This window comes from Triticum dicoccoides, chromosome 1A (assembly GCF_002162155.2).
Source record: "Triticum dicoccoides isolate Atlit2015 ecotype Zavitan chromosome 1A, WEW_v2.0, whole genome shotgun sequence".
Classification (NCBI taxonomy): Eukaryota; Viridiplantae; Streptophyta; class Magnoliopsida; order Poales; family Poaceae; genus Triticum; species Triticum dicoccoides.
This window is the reverse complement of record NC_041380.1, coordinates 87578368-87594227: the sequence shown is the minus strand read 5'-3', so window position 1 is coordinate 87594227 and position 15860 is coordinate 87578368. Positions and strand designations below refer to the sequence as shown.

Here is a 15860-nt window from a genome sequence, read left to right as displayed (position 1 = left end):
TGGGTAATGGTGGTAAGGGGTAGATCCACTTGTCAAACAGCAAATTCGTGGATCAAATACAAACCAAATCTCACAAGATCTAACAAATTGCAAGAAACTTTTTGGGGCTATTTTTGGTGGGGATTTTCAAATTAGGATGAAAAACAACAAAATCAAGCTAGCAAATGGGGGTAGGAACTCCAAGATGTGAATCAACCTTGCTCATGATACCAAGATGTTGTAGGGTGAAACCCTAAGATGGATATTTTCACACTTGGAGGGGGAAAAGGGATGAACACCAAGAACACAAAGAGGAATTCAGTCCAACAAAATCCAACCACACATCCACTAGAATAGCAAACACATAGATCCATAAGATTACAAGCACAATCAAAGGAAACAAGCACTAGGTAAAGTTCTTCCCACTCCTAAGAGATGAGGTCTTGATGATGATAGTCTTCTCCAATAGGAGGTATTGAAATCCACAAGTGGATCCTCTCCTAAGAGGCCTTGATCTCCAATGGAGGGGTAGAAGGAGCAAAGCTCTAAAATATCTCACATATGTCTTTGCTGACCCTAAACATGACCCTAGGTACGGAATATATAGGCATGGGGGCGAAGGGGGAAGTGGAGGCCCAAAACAACAGCTTCAGCCGGCCATCCTGATGGGCCCGTGCGCATGGGGTAAGTTGGGCCTGTGCGCATGGGGGTCCCATGTGCATGGTAGATGCCTGTGCGCACGGGGTGCTACACTGCCAGCTTCCTGGGTAGCCCGTGGGCATGGGGTCTCGGGGCCCGTGCGCACGGGGTCGCCTGGGACCTGCAGCCTTGCTCCTTTTGGTCTCCTTCTTCTTCCCCGAGGTCTTGGGGCGCCTCTCCTTCTCCTTTGGGGTGTCCCTTAGCTGCATGGTGGCGTTGGATTTCATACCTAAGGACACATAGCATGTTTTGGTGAGGTAGCACCCAAGTTCCTCTCGTGTCCATATGCATGTCAAGTAGGAATGAGTTCACCTCGGTTTCCATTGCGTGTGCTCTAACTCTTGTCATGGGTCCACGTGGTGCTTGATACATTGGTGTAGATTCCATGGAGATGATGGAAGGATGCTCCGCATCATCACTACTAGAGACTACTAGTGACTCAGCATGCCAACTCCTGGAGCGGGTCTGATGAGGGGTGGAATGAAGCCGATGCTGGCTATGGGAGTAATTTGCCTACTGCGTGACCATAGTTTTTAACATCTAGATAGCGTTCCTGACCTTGATTTCTATCAGGCTGTTTCTAGTAATCAGAATTGCAACGATATTATGAGTTGCCAGCCCGTTATCAATCGGGTCGAAAAAATGAACAACCAACATTTGAGAACGATGAGGTGGGTGAAGGAAATATGCCCTAGAGGCAATAATAAAGTTATTATTTATTTCCTTATATCATGATAAATGTTTATTATTCATGCTAGAGTTGTATTAACCGGAAACATAATACATGTGTGAATACATAGACAAACAGAGTGTCACTAGTATGCCTCTACTTGACTAGCTCGTTAATCAAAGATGGTTATGTTTCCTAACCATGGACAAAGAGTTGTTATTTGATTAACGGTATCACATCATTAGGTGAATGATCTGATTGACATGACCCATTCCATTAGCTTAGCACCCGATCGTTTAGTATGTTGCTATTGCTTTCTTCATGACTTATACATGTTCCTATGACTATGAGATTATGCAACTCCCGTTTGCCGGAGGAACACTTTGTGTGCTACCAAACGTCACAACGTAAATGGGTGATTATAAAGGTGCTCTACAGGTGTCTCCAAAGGTACATGTTGGGTTGGCGTATTTCGATATTAGGATTTGTCACTCCGATTGTCGGAGAGGTATCTCTGGGCCCTCTCGGTAATGCACATCACATAAGCGTTGCAAGCATTGCAACTAATGAGTTAATTGCGAGATGATGTATTACGGAACGAGTAAAGAGACTTGCCGGTAACGAGATTGAACTAGGTATTGAGATACCGACGATCGAATCTCGGGCAAGTAACATACCGATGACAAAGGGAACAACGTATGTTGTTATGCGATCTGACCGATAAAGATCTTCGTAGAATATGTAGGAGCCAATATGAGCATCCAGGTTCCGCTATTGGTTATTGACCGGAGACGTGTCTCGGTCATGTCTACATTGTTCTCGAACCCGTAGGGTCCGCACGCTTAAGGTTTCGATGACAGTTATATTATGAGTTTATGAGTTTTGATGTACCGAAGTTAGTTCGGAGTCCCGGATGTGATCACGGACATGACGAGGAGTCTCGAAATAGTCGAGACATAAAGATTGATATATTGGACGGCTATATTCGGACACCGGAAGTGTTCCGGGTGATTTCGGAGAAAACCGGAGAGCCGGAGGGTTACCGGACCCCCCCAGGAGAAGTAATGGGCCATATAGGCCTTAGTGGAGAGAGAGAGGGGCAGCCATAGGTGGGCCGCGCGCCTCCTCCCCCCTTGGTCCGAATTGGACTAGGAGAGGGGGGCGCCGCCCCCCTTTCCCTCTCCCTCCCCACTTCTTTCCCCCTCCTAGTAGGAGTCCTACTCCTACTAGGAGGAGGACTCCTCCTTGGCGCGCCATAGAGGGCCGGCCGGCCTCCTCCCCTTGATCCTTTATATACGGGGGCAGAGGGCACCCCTTGAGACACAAGTTGATCCACGTGATCATATTCTTAGCCGTGTGCGGTGCCCCCTTCCACCATAGTCCTCGATAATATTGTAGCGGTGCTTAGGCGAAGCCCTGCGACAGTAGTACATCAAGATCGTCACCACGCCGTCGTGCTGACGGAACTCTTCCCCGACACTTTGCTGGATCGGAGTCCGGGGATCGTCATCGAGCTGAACGTGTGCTAGAACTCGGAGGTGCCGTAGTTTCGGTGCTTGATCGGTCGGGCCGTGAAGACGTACGACTACATCAACCAAGTTAACGCTTCCATTGTCGATCTACAAGGGTACGTAGATCACACTCTCCCCCTCTCGTTGCTATGCATCACCATGATCTTGCGTGTGCGTAGGAATTTTTTTGAAATTACTACGAAACCCAACAGTGGCATCCGAGCCTAGGTTTTATGTGTTGATGTTATATGCACGAGTAGAACACAAGTGAGTTGTGGGCGATATAAGTCATACTGCTTACCAGCATGTCACACTTTGGTTTGGCGGTATTGTTGGACGAAGCGGCCCGGACCGACATTACGCGTATGCTTACGCGAGACCGGTTCTCCTGACGTGCTTTGCACATAGGTGGCTTGCGGGTGACAGTTTCTCCAACTTTAGTTGAACCGAGTGTGGCTACGCCCGGTCCTTGTGAAGGTTAAAACAGCACCAACTTGACAAACTATCGTTGTGGTTTTGATGCGTAGGTAAGATTGATTCTTGCTTAAGCCCGTAGCAGCCACGTAAAATTTGCAACAACAAAGTAGAGGACGTCTAACTTGTTTTTGCAGGGCATGTTGTGATGTGATATGGTCAAGACATGATGCTAAATTTTATTGTATGAGATGATCATTAGGCGTGTCCTCTAAGTTTGGACAATTTTCCTTCTAGTCCTTCTTCTTGAGCCGACCCATTGTGCTCTTCCGTGAGCAGGCATCCTGCCTAGTCTCACACTGGGCCTTTCGACCTTTCTTGTTTCCCTTCCATGTCCCATAAAATAGAGTGACCCATAGAGCCTCCATGCTCCTGGTCGGGTCATAATTTTAGCCGGGTCTTAGTCGTGGGGAACATCCCCAACATAGCACTTTGGGAAAATGATTTTCTTCACTATCCAAAATGCCTAAGTTGGTGCCTGGAAGTCCTCTATTTGAATCCCTTTCACGGTGCTAAGTGCATGGGAGTTCCACATCACCTACAAAACACACGAAGACAAAGAAAATTAATAAAAACTAACAAAGAATAAAGATTATGCAATGCTTGTGGTGAAAAAAGTAAATACAAGAAATCATGCATATGGACATGTAATTGGCTCAATGTGACATGATATATGGGAAGAACATGCAACAAATGAGCTCTAAAATGCGTAAATACAGAGCCATCAACTGAGAATATATGATCATGGACATGAAAGGCCAAGGGAATGAATAATTGAGACATGAGCATTGCCGGTGTGCGTTGCCGTACACATGCACATTGCAACATACGTGAGAAGACATTGTTGATTCTACGGATGCACAATAACAAGACAATAAAGCACGGTGTGTGTTATAAATAATTTTATTTGCGCACGGTCTACCAATGTGGACAGACATGCACATTGTTATGATCCAAAAAATGCACATTTGAAGTGTGTGCTATCTAATCCAATTGGCGAATCAATCTAATATACGACTCAGCAAACAACATGGCCGCGCTTCCTCGCATCAATTGTGCCCTAGCCAAAAACACAACATTTTGCCGGGGCACAACAGCCGTGAACCACCCCAAAATACCCTTATGACAGACGAGTCGTCCATCGGTTTACATGTGTGAAGCAAACCCGAGGTTAGTTGTACTTACATCATTCTGTCAAGGTTGGACTACTACCGACGGATGTGGAAGGGATGTCGCCGAGGCTAGAATGGATACCGCTGGATCAAAGGAAAAAAAAATGGGGCGAGGACTAAAAATTCTCGACGCAGCTACGACAGTGGGCGGCCAAACGTAGCCAAAGACCCCGCCGCGTGAACAGCTGAAGCCCCCCGCTAGTGCAGTTGACGTCCCGACAACAATGATGGTTCGTTACGGGCCGACTGCCGCTGGAAGCAAATTGAGAAGGAACCTTGAGCATCTTTTGCGTCTCCTAGAGGTCGCGATCCCCAGTCGTAACGACAACGAGCCAACGATGGCGAAACTACTGCTGAGAAGACATGGAGTTGGGCACTAGGGTGGTGGAGCATCAGCTGCCATATGTGGCAAGGAAGGGACCGTGATACATAATGTGAGTTTTGGAAGCAAGGGAGTGTAGTAGGGAATTAATAAGGGTGATATGCCATGCCACCCATGCTTCCCAAGGAGTACAAGTTTACTGACACGTGAAACTGCATGCTGCGCTGCGCCTTCTCGGCACCGACTCCTTAGGAAAGGCCGGCTAGGCCATTATTCTCCCTCAAGACCGAGGACAACTTTAGGTTCGTGAGGGCAATTCTGTGCCGACCAGGATGCCAAGTTTATCGAACCCGATCAAGTGTACTTGACACGCCTTCTTCAAAAGTCAAGTAGCACGATTAACATTTTGCCATACAATCACATTCAACTCAATCCTATTTATGAGCAATGAAGATAATAATAAATAGTTTCTCTATCCGACTTCGCATATAGTTATGCAAAAAAACCCTTCAAAAAGTTCACCTAACTTCTTGGTTGCATTTGATTTTTGTATCATCAATTTATAAATAAAACCTGCCATTCGCCCAACACAAAAAACCCCCTAAAAATGACCAACACAAAAAAACCCACGTGCCACTGATTATCTCCATTTTCACTCAAGTTCTATAACTTTATTTTTTATTTGATTATATTTTTATGTAAATAGAAATAAGAACTTAATCGGTACCTTTGGCGTTCACCACGCGACGGAGCACGTGCGTTCTCCGTTTTGTTTTTCTGTGAGCGTAACGTGCGTTCTCCTTAGCGCACACGCAAAAAATAGCAAAGCTGGTGTGGACCTTAGCGCACACGCAAAAAATGGCAAAGCTGGTGTGGACCTGGGCTTAGCCCGGCTTAGGCCCACATTTCGGTCCCGCAAATCCAACCCAGCCCGAACCGACCCGATCTGGCGTATATTATCCCGACGTAGGGCCTGTTCTGAACTCCTCCAGCTTCTAACTCTGCAAATTTCTGGACAGAAGCTGTGCCGAATGTTTGAGCTCCTAGAAGCTGTATTCGAGAAGCTGAGCCCTTCTCATGTGTAAAAACTTGAAGCCCGTTAAGCCCAGCTCCAGAAAAACGAGAAAGAGAAGTTCGCCCTATTTACAACGAAAATGCCACCGCTAAAGAAAACGGTTCACCGGCCCGACTTGATACGGTCACAACAACTCGCTCGAGCAGTTCCCCTCTCCCTCGAATCGCTCCGCTGCCAAACAATTCCCCTCTGTGACCTACCTTGTTGCCGCTGTCGCCCCCGCCGCCACGGCCGGATCCCGTCAGCCGCCGGCCGGAGCTCCTGTCCACCGCCAGATCCGGCGTATACAAGGCCATCCCCGCAGGTTCCCTTCCATAAGACCACCCCGAAGGTGCATTCCCGCCGATACCCGTCGCAACACCCCCGCCGGCTGCATACACCGTCGGTGCTGATCTCCACAGACCCCGCCTCAACTTCCGAACCCCCATCCCGGACGGCATCAACCCTAGGTGAGCTTCCTTTCCTTCTTCCCCAAGGTCCTCCCATGACAGCCATGGTGAAGCTACTGTAGATGCAAATGAGTTTATTTTTTCATAATAGTGCAAATGTGTGAAGTGGTATGTGTACTGCCGTGTACATGTGATTTGTATATACATTTGTTAGTTTAATATCTGATTGTGGCTAGTCCAGCATGAAATTGTCAGTTAGTATTATTTTTTCATAAGTGTGCACTGGCTTGAAGTGTGGTATGTGTACTGCTCTGTCAATGTGATATGTGCGTAAATTATTCATTTTATATGGCTGTGGCTAGACAAGAAATTTTTATGTTTCCAATCCATGTATTGTTGTCCATGTGTTGCATACATTTGTGGACCAAAGTGACATGCATTTTTCTTAGAGAAGTGTCGATCATGACTGCTGAATGGAGCGTTGAGAACACTCGGATTGTGTGCGAGTTGTTTGCCGCGCAAGTGAACGCTGGAAATAGGCCAGGAAATTATTTGACACCAAATGCATTTGATGAGGTGACAAGGCAATTCAAAATGAGAACTGGGTTTGACTACACACAAACGCAATTGAAAAACAAATGGGACAAGCTTAAAGGTGATTTCAGTGTATTCAAGAAACTCAAGTTGCGGGAGACCGGAGCCGGATGGGACTATGTGAACAATACTGTGTCGCAAGATGATGAGTGGTGGAAAAAGGCTAAAATTGTAAGTTCTTTGGGTGATGTATCACATATCATAATTCATCCATATCATTTTACCTACTAACAAATTGTTTCCCTTGTTGTATTACATGATATTAAAGGTTGTGGCAAGTTCAAGAAGAAAGGACTTGCTAATGAAGAAAACTCGCGGACTATATTTGGAGATATCACAAGTGATGGTACTGACCATTGGAATCCTTCTTCAGGCACGCCTCCTCCCTCTAGTGCGGCATTGAAAGCTAGCATCAATGTTGATGAGATCGAAGATCTTGATCTGGATGATACCTAAGAACAAGCATCTCAGGCAACACCTACTTCATCTAAAGTGAGGCTTGGAATCATCATTCCGGAGAAGAACAAGAAACCCAAGACCGCACAAGTGATGTGTGAGCAAGTTACAAGGATTGGTGATATTGACGAGGCTTCTCACTCATCATTTCAATCTTTCCTAAAGCAAGATGAGGCGAACTCTGTCAGCTCGGTTATGGATGAAGTCATTGCTTGTGGTGCAGCAGCTGATACCGATGAGTTCTTCATGGCTTCTGAGTTGTTTGTGAAGAGGGCGCAAAGGGAGATGTTTCTTTACATGCCTCTTGAGTCCCGAAAGGGATGGTTGCGCATGAAGTATGACTTGAAGTATGGGAAGTAGTTAATTTACATGCACACCATTCCATCTTTGTGTAATGGTCGATTATCCTTTGCTATCTAAACTATTTGTGTCTTTTATGTCAAACCTAGTGCTTGAACCTTCTTTATGACTATGTTGTTGAACTACTTGATACTATTTCATCTATTTATTATATGCATTGCGGAACCATCTTTATGTCTATGTTGTTGAACCTAGTGTTCGCTATTTATGTATGCATTATGTCTATGTTGATTCAATTGATGCTAACTTTTGTTTCATATATTGGTGGTTGTTTATATGCAGATGTCATCGGATAGTGAAAGTGATGATGACACAAATTATGAAAGAAAGAAAATTATGGTTTTCCAATATCAACATGATATGGACATGCGTTGTTCGGGTGTGTCATCCATAGTTGGGAAGTATTGTAAAAGTTGGGTCATGAAGGCCGACCCTAGGACATCTAGGTTGAGTGGGTTTGAATGGTTGCAAGAGACTATTGGAACACCCGGAGAGACGTACACAATGTTGAGAATGAATGCAAATGTGTTTTTTGATCTTCATGACAAGTTGGTGGGGGAGTATGGCCTCAAAGAAACATGCTTCGTTACCACTTATGAGTCTCTAGCTATGTTCTTGTGGACCTTGGGAGGGTGCGAATCAAATAGGAGAACCCAAAACGGTTTCAAACATGGAGCGGATACAGTCCACCGAAAGTTCCATGAGGTTCTACAATGTGTGGTCAAGATGTCATCTCACTACATTAGGCCTCAAGACCCAAATTTTCGCATCGTGCATGATAGGATTAAGCGTGACAAAAGGGCTTATCCTCATCTCAAAGACTGCATTGGTGCAATAGATGGGACACATGTCAGGGCTTCTATTCCGGAAGGACCTTCAAAAGTAAGGTATATTGGAAGAACAGGTGCAACAACTCAGAATGTGATGGCAGTATGTGACTTTGATATGCATTTCACCTACGCTTCAATTGGACAACCGGGTTCTATGCATGATACAAGTGTGTTATTCCATGCAATCGAAAATGACAAGGCCACATTCCCGCATCCTCCAAAGGGTTAGCATTTCTTCATATTGCAACTTCTGTAATATATCCTCCAATTCACATGCATGTTTATTGTTATTGCAACTTATGCATCATAACCTTGAACTCACAATCATGTTTGTTTCTTTTTTGTATAGGCAAGTATTACCTAGTAGACGCCGGCTATCCTAACAGGGATGGCTATCTAGCACCATACAAAGGAGAACGCTATCATGTCCCCGACTTCCAGAGAGGTGCACCCCCAACTACTCCTATAGAAAAGTTCAACCGGATCCACTCCTCCAAGCGCAATACCATAGAGAGAACTTTTGGTGTTTGGAAGATGAAATGGCAAATCTTGCTTAAGATGCCAAACTACTCAATCAATACACAGAAGATGATTGTTGCGGCTACTATGACACTACACAACTACGTTCGCCTCCATGACAAAGAGGATCTCCACTTTCTTCGGTGTGAGAGGGATCCGGATTATGTTCCAACTATTCCAGATAGATACAAGAAATACGTTATTCCTCCAAATGCATCAGATGCTTCAACATCGGCGGAAAGTACTCCTAATATGGATTTGTTTAGGCATGAACTTGCTACCGCCATTGCTCTTAGTTGGTGAAGTAATCATGTTCATGTCTTTAGATGGGTGGCCATTTTAATTTGCAGAACTTATATGCAAATGAAGCTTTTGTTCTATGACAAAGGACAATACCTATTATTCTAAATTATATAACCTGTCTTAACTGGGATAACTTGTCATAACTTGTACGTACTGATTTGTACATTGCCTATTGCTATAATCCAGTACGTCTTGTGTAGGATAATAGATACTCGGACATTTTTTGTACTCACCCAGAATTGGGCTATAGCAGAGTACGTGGTTGTAGGAAAATAGATACTCGGATAATTTTTGTACTCACCCAGAATCGGACTGCATGGCTCTTTGTACATCCCTCTATATACACTAAAAATACGCAGAAACTAGTCCCTGTGAAAAAAAAACGCAGCAGTTTTCAGCCCAGATGTTCTCTGCCTACTGCAACCCAGCCCCTTTTTATCTCTATAAAACCAGCCAGGCCCGAGCTGGGCTGATTCCAGCCGGCCCATGCTCTAGCCGAACAGGCCAGCAGCCTCCCCAGCGGGCCAAATCGCTGGGAGAAGCTACGAGGTGCAGAACGCTCGGCAAATCGCTATGTGGAGTAGAAGCTAGCTTCAGGAAGCTGATTTTGAGGAGTTTTGGAAGTTTGGAGAGGATCAGAACAGGCCCGTAGTAAAACAAAAGCGAAAGAGAAAAGGAAAACCTAAATTCCCCATCCGAAGCGCAGAGCCACCCCACCTCGCCCCGGCGCCCGCCCGCCCGCCCGCCTCCCCGACCCCGATCGATCCATCGAAGCCGAAGAAGCTCCCCCTCCCCTCTGACAACACCGCGCGAAAACATAACACAGCCCCCCTCTCCAGTCGTAAAGGCAGCCCCCGCAAAGGCTTCGAGCGGGCGTTGCCGCGCTCCGATTTGAACCGGGAAGCGGGGGACGAAGGCCCCCGCCTCACCGCCACGCCTCCGCCGCGCCGCGCGGGCCGGAGGCGGAAACCCTAGCGATGGCGGCGTCCGTGGACGCGGCCGCGGCCGTGGCCGCGCCTGCTCCCCCGCCGCCCGTCGCCGCGCCCGAGGAGGCCGGCGGGGGCGACGCGGAGCAGGCCAGGATCCTCATCGGGGCGCTCAACCTTCTGTCGCGCAACCTCCCGCTTCCACCCGCCGTCCTGCGCGCGGTCTCGTCCATCTACCACGGCGGCGAAGACGCGGACCAGGAGGAGGAGGAAGGGGCCGAGGGCCCGTCGCTGGTCGGGGATGAAGGCGGAGAGGGGGATCCCGCTGACGCCGTCGATGCGGCCGAGGTGCGTGCCGGTGCTTCTCCACTATGCGGCGCGTTTCGGTTGGTTGCTCTGGCGTCGTGTAGCTCGATGGGGACTCTGGTGCCGGGGTTTGGTCTGGTGCATGGTTTGGCTAGGGTTTGTGGAATTGGCGAGATTTAGCTGTGGTCCCAAATAATTAATTACTGTGGTTCGTGGTTTCGTGCTACGGATTTTGGGTTAGTAAATTTCTCTGGCTGACACACTCTTGATTCTCTTTAGATGAACGCATGATTATGGCATATCAACTTGTATTATCCCGGGGCTACAAGATTGGTGCTAGATATATTTAGCTGGCCACTCAGCTGGAACGACTTGAGTGACATTTGATGATTGGGTATCATGTTGTTTGTTTGGGTGATAGGGTCTTCTAATGTTGCGATGGAATCAGAAACATGTAGCTTCATTTCCAAAATGCACTATATTTATCTAGGGTTAGTAAATTTCTCTGGCTGACACACTCTTGATTCTCTTTAGATGAACGCATGATTATGGCATATCAACTTGTATTATCCCGGGGCTACAAGATTGGTGCTAGATATATTTAGCTGGCCACTCAGCTGGAACGACTTGAGTGACATTTGATGATTGGGTATCATGTTGTTTGTTTGGGTGATAGGGTCTTCTAATGTTGCGATGGAATCAGAAACATGTAGCTTCATTTCCAAAATGCACTATATTTATCTAGGACTTCCTTGAGAACTTTGTCTTGCCATCAGGCTGATTTTCATTAATGAGGGGAATTAGATGAAAAATGGGATAAATTCTTGTCTTCCTTTATATGTTAAGTTGTTTGCCGTCATAACTGATCTGAGATACTTCTGCCCCCACCCCCCTTGTTTCGAGAAACTTCTCCTTCTGCCACTGTTTGTGATCCCGACCTTGGGTTAGGAAAAAGCCATGCCAGTTTTCTGTTGTCCTGACAAGAAATTACCAGGAAGGAAAGCACCACAAAATCACATGAAGTTCATAAGAAACAAAAATACAGGATGACCTGGAGAATTCTGGAGTCATTTTTCTACACAAGTTTAAGACTGATTTTCTTCTTCTGAAGTTTCAGTCCAGATCAATCCATGATTTTTTTTCTTGATTATCTGGCATTTTCTTGATAGAGTTCTGAATTTTCTTTTATTCTTTCTGTTGATGGTTGTTTGGCTTGGACCACATGACAATGGCTAGAGAAACACGTAATGCTAGAAGGAGGAACACAACGAGTGGCATAAATATTATCTCTTTTGTTCTATTATTATTGGAGGTTTAGTGTTTGTTAATATTCTTTAAATGGCCTTTTCCTCTTACTCTTAGGAAGCCACCTTGATTCAAGAGCTTGAAGATTCTATATATAGAAACCAAACGACACACATGTCGTCCTCAAAGTTGACTGCTCTAAAAGATGAACGCTTCAATACCTGCATCCAGCATCGGTTATCTGAACTCGAAGGTCAGATATCAACTCCTTCAATGTCTTGTTACCTGATTAGTTTTCTGAGTTCCATTTTCTGTAGTAAATCAATACTGTATTAGGCTTTTAGCATTAGTACTTATCCCGCTTTCACCTTGTCTTTCTGTATTACGAAGGTCCTTGGTTATTTTGTTTTAGTACTTATCTTTCTGTTTTATCTTCTGTTCTGTATCTTTGCTTACCTTGATTTGCATATAAAAAGTTGGTTCTGCAATTGACCTTCTGAAAATGGCTAAGACGGTGCAAAAGGGTAGGATTGATGTTTTTGGTTTTCTTAGAATCTTGTATGTCCATTTCTCTGTTCACACTCTTGTAATTGCACGTCTCAAACATGATTTCTAGTGGATGCTTACTATTGGGCATGTCTCCACAACACAATTTTCCTGTACTTGCATTTTTTTGCAGTTGCTTTTTAGAGTACTTCTCAACTTTTCTGAACTTATTTAGTTATTTAATAAGTTATGTACACCAATGCCAATCTCGTTTCTTGTTATGTGCCAGGGTTACCATCTACTAGGGGTGAAGATTTGCAAATGAAGTGTTTACTCGAATTATATGGGCTCAAGGTAAATGCAATGTCTATTGGGACCAATGATTTTCCAGGCATTGCATTTTTCTGCTTTACATGCTTACACTTCCCACTACATGGTTTTCTTATTTGTGATAGTTTCTCTTTTCTCCTGACCATCTAATATTTGTGTAGATAATTGCTTGATGGTTATACATTGATAAATGTTATAAGCTGAAGTGTGCTGGTTTTATAATACATTGCTGTCCCCTTTTTTTTCCGAACAACTTCATTATTTATAAAATATTGGCATGTTTGGTCGATAGGAACGACTTTGCCAAGACATTTATGTTGGTAAGTCGAGATTTTGGCACTGTCTGCTGCCAAATTTTGGTGCAAAATTGTAGTGATTGCTTTGCTGTCAATTGCTTGGTCCATATGTTTGGCACTGCCAAAATTTTGCAAAGACAAGGTGGCTGCCAATTTCCCAATTCTTTTGGAAGCAAACCATTTGGATGACTACTTTCTGGGTATACCAACATATTGGCAAGCCAAAAACTGGCAGCTAACCAAGCATGCCTGGTGTCTTATTTGAGTGAATCAGGCCTCACGTCTTCATGGAATATACCTGTAAATACATGCAACTTCTGCAAACTAGTTGTAGTGTTTGGTTTAGTGATACACTTGATGAGTAAGCATGCAGGGAAAATCTGTACCAAGTTACAGCGATACAGATAGAAATGCCAATACTGTGCTCTGGCACCTTTTAAAAAACACATATGGGTTATGTTTGTGTGTGTGTCTCTCTCTCTATATATTATTATAGAAGTTAGTCATGTTTATACTAGAAGTCTATTGGTCTCCAACATACAAATGCAAATACAAATACAAATACCGATACCATGCTACAACACCTTATAAAAAACACAGAAATGGGCTATATATATATATATACTCCCTCCGTTCCTAAATATAGTGCGTATAAGCTTTTTAGAGATATTCCGCAATGTAGTGCGTATCTCCCTCCTGAAGCGATTTTGGACGAAACTACCCTCCCACCAAACCGAACAGCCAGCGCCCCAGCCCACCGCTTCACTTGCATCTCTCTCTTCCTTATCCCTTCGTCTTGCGGCTTTTCCCACCTGCCTCGCCACCGATCTGCCACCTCTGTTGCTGATCCCCACTGATCCCTACCTCCATTGCGACAACACAGTAGATCGAGTTGCTTCTAGGCAAGAGGGCCGAGGTGGATGGACGAGGTGCTGCACAAATCGGCAAGCGGGAGCTCCAGCGCCGCGGTCGTAGTACGCCGCACGGAGGGCGAGCTCCAACACGTGAAGCTCAGTGGCACAGAGCAGGTTCGACTAGCAGCCGAAGCAACGCGCCCGTGTCCGGTTTCTTGGCGGCCACCGCGTGCGTGTATGGCTGGCGACGGCGACACTGGTTGAAGGATGAAGGAGGGTGAGGGGGAGGAGAGGAGGAAGAAGATGGGGAAGAGCCAAAAAAAGGAGCCGCCTGACGAGCGACGGCGCTGGAGGAGGAACCGCCTAACGAACGGCGGCGCTGGAGGAGGAGACGGCTGACGACGGCACCACCGGAGTCTAGCTAGCATCGGCAACGCTGATGGGTGGAGTACCAACTAGTACTACTACTTGGACCTGGGTTGGGATAGAGATGGAGTGGGGGCTTTCTCGTCCAAAATTTGATGCCAGCACACTCATTGGTATATGTGCTAAAAACTATGCGCACTAGATATTGGAATGGAGGGAGTACTTAATACCAAAAAACATATATAAACTGTGTGAGCGCGTACACTGACTTATTCTGCGTGCAGATCCATCATGCGGGCGCCCTCAGTTTGGTTAAGATCAAACCAACCTGTAGTGTACCCCGCCGCATGTCACAACTGATCGTCACACCTAGCCCATATATGGTAACCTAAAATGAACATGTTCGAGCGTACAGTTTTGCATGTAAACAGTAATCATGCATACATATAGTAGTAACGCTAGTAATAATGAGGACAAGAACTTGTATTACGATATAAACTAGTTCCATTTACCATCTTGCAAAACTAGAGCCTTGTACATCACAATGTCATTTACAATCTTCTATATTTACTAGATGCTCCACTACACATTAATTAGCACCTACAACTTTAATACATTACCACCTAAATAATCGTGTGGTTTTGATTTGCATCTTAGTTTTAGTTGCATCTCGTGGTGATTCCATTACTATATTTGTAACTTGTGGTGATTCCATTACCATATTTACCAGCTATTTTACCAGGGTTAGAAGGATGGCTGGTTTGCAAGACAGAGAGTTGTGCATGACACATAGTAATAGATGCAACTCTATTACTATTTTTGCTGGCTATTTTACCGGGATGGTTTGCGGAGCAGAGTGTTGTGTGTGTGTGACTAGCAGTAACCATCTTAGTTTTAGTTGCATCTTGTGGTAATTCCATTACTCTATTTGCAACTTGTGGTAATTTCATTACCATATTTGCCAACTATTTTACCAGGGTTAGAAGAATGGCTTGTTTGCGAGATAGAGAGTTGTGCATGGCTCATATTAATAGATTTAACCCTACTACTATTTTTGCTGGCTATTTTACTGGGATTAGAAGAACGACTGGTTTGCGGAGCAGAGTGTTGTGTGTGACTAGCAGTAGCCAATTTTTTTCGAGAAAACGCAAAAAGGCTTTTGCATTTCATTATATTGAAAAGAGAGAGATAGTTTGTTACATCCTCCTAGGAGGCACCATTACAGGTGAGAAACACAAAGTAACTTCAGTGGACATCCCAGGTCTGTGGGAGGATGACACGCATGCCTCGAGCACCCGCGGTCGCCCAGAGCGCAGCTTCTTCTTTGATCTTTGCAACCAAGACGCTAGTCGAAGGGGTGGCCGCATTGAAGACACAATCGTTGCGATGCTTCCAGGTCATCCAAGGGATCAGCAGCGTCGCGGATGTAAGTCCTTTGCGCATCAGCTTGGGCGTGGTCTGCCGCTCCGTGTGCCACCAGGTCGACAGGGAGTTTTCACCATTAGGCGCGCTGCAAGGAAGGTGCAGCCAAGACAGGATGTCGTGCCAAATCTGCTTGGTGAAGGGGCAGTCCATGATCAGGTGGTTCATCGATTTCGGCATCTGATCACATAGCGGGCAGCGAGGAGGGTGCAGCAGTCCGCGGCGAGCGAGACGATCAGCTGTCCAGCAGCGTCCCAAGCTAGCGAGCCAATGGAA

The 15860-nt window shown here is 45.5% G+C and overlaps 1 protein-coding gene across 2 annotated transcripts in view; it reads left to right on the top strand.

The window, feature by feature from the left end:
• Positions 1-10115: 10115 nt before the first annotated feature.
• LOC119364688 (probable ATP-dependent DNA helicase CHR12) overlaps positions 10116-15860 on the top strand; it is a 24742-nt gene continuing 18997 nt past the window's right edge. The window contains exons 1-3 of one of the 2 annotated variants that reach the window (XM_037630181.1): positions 10116-10627; positions 11948-12083; positions 12606-12670. In XM_037630181.1, the coding sequence (XP_037486078.1) occupies positions 10331-10627; positions 11948-12083; positions 12606-12670 (498 nt within the window). In that variant the 5' untranslated portion in view covers positions 10116-10330. The remainder of the gene's footprint in view (positions 10628-11947; positions 12084-12605; positions 12671-15860) is intronic. The other variant, XM_037630190.1, reaches the window with a different exon arrangement.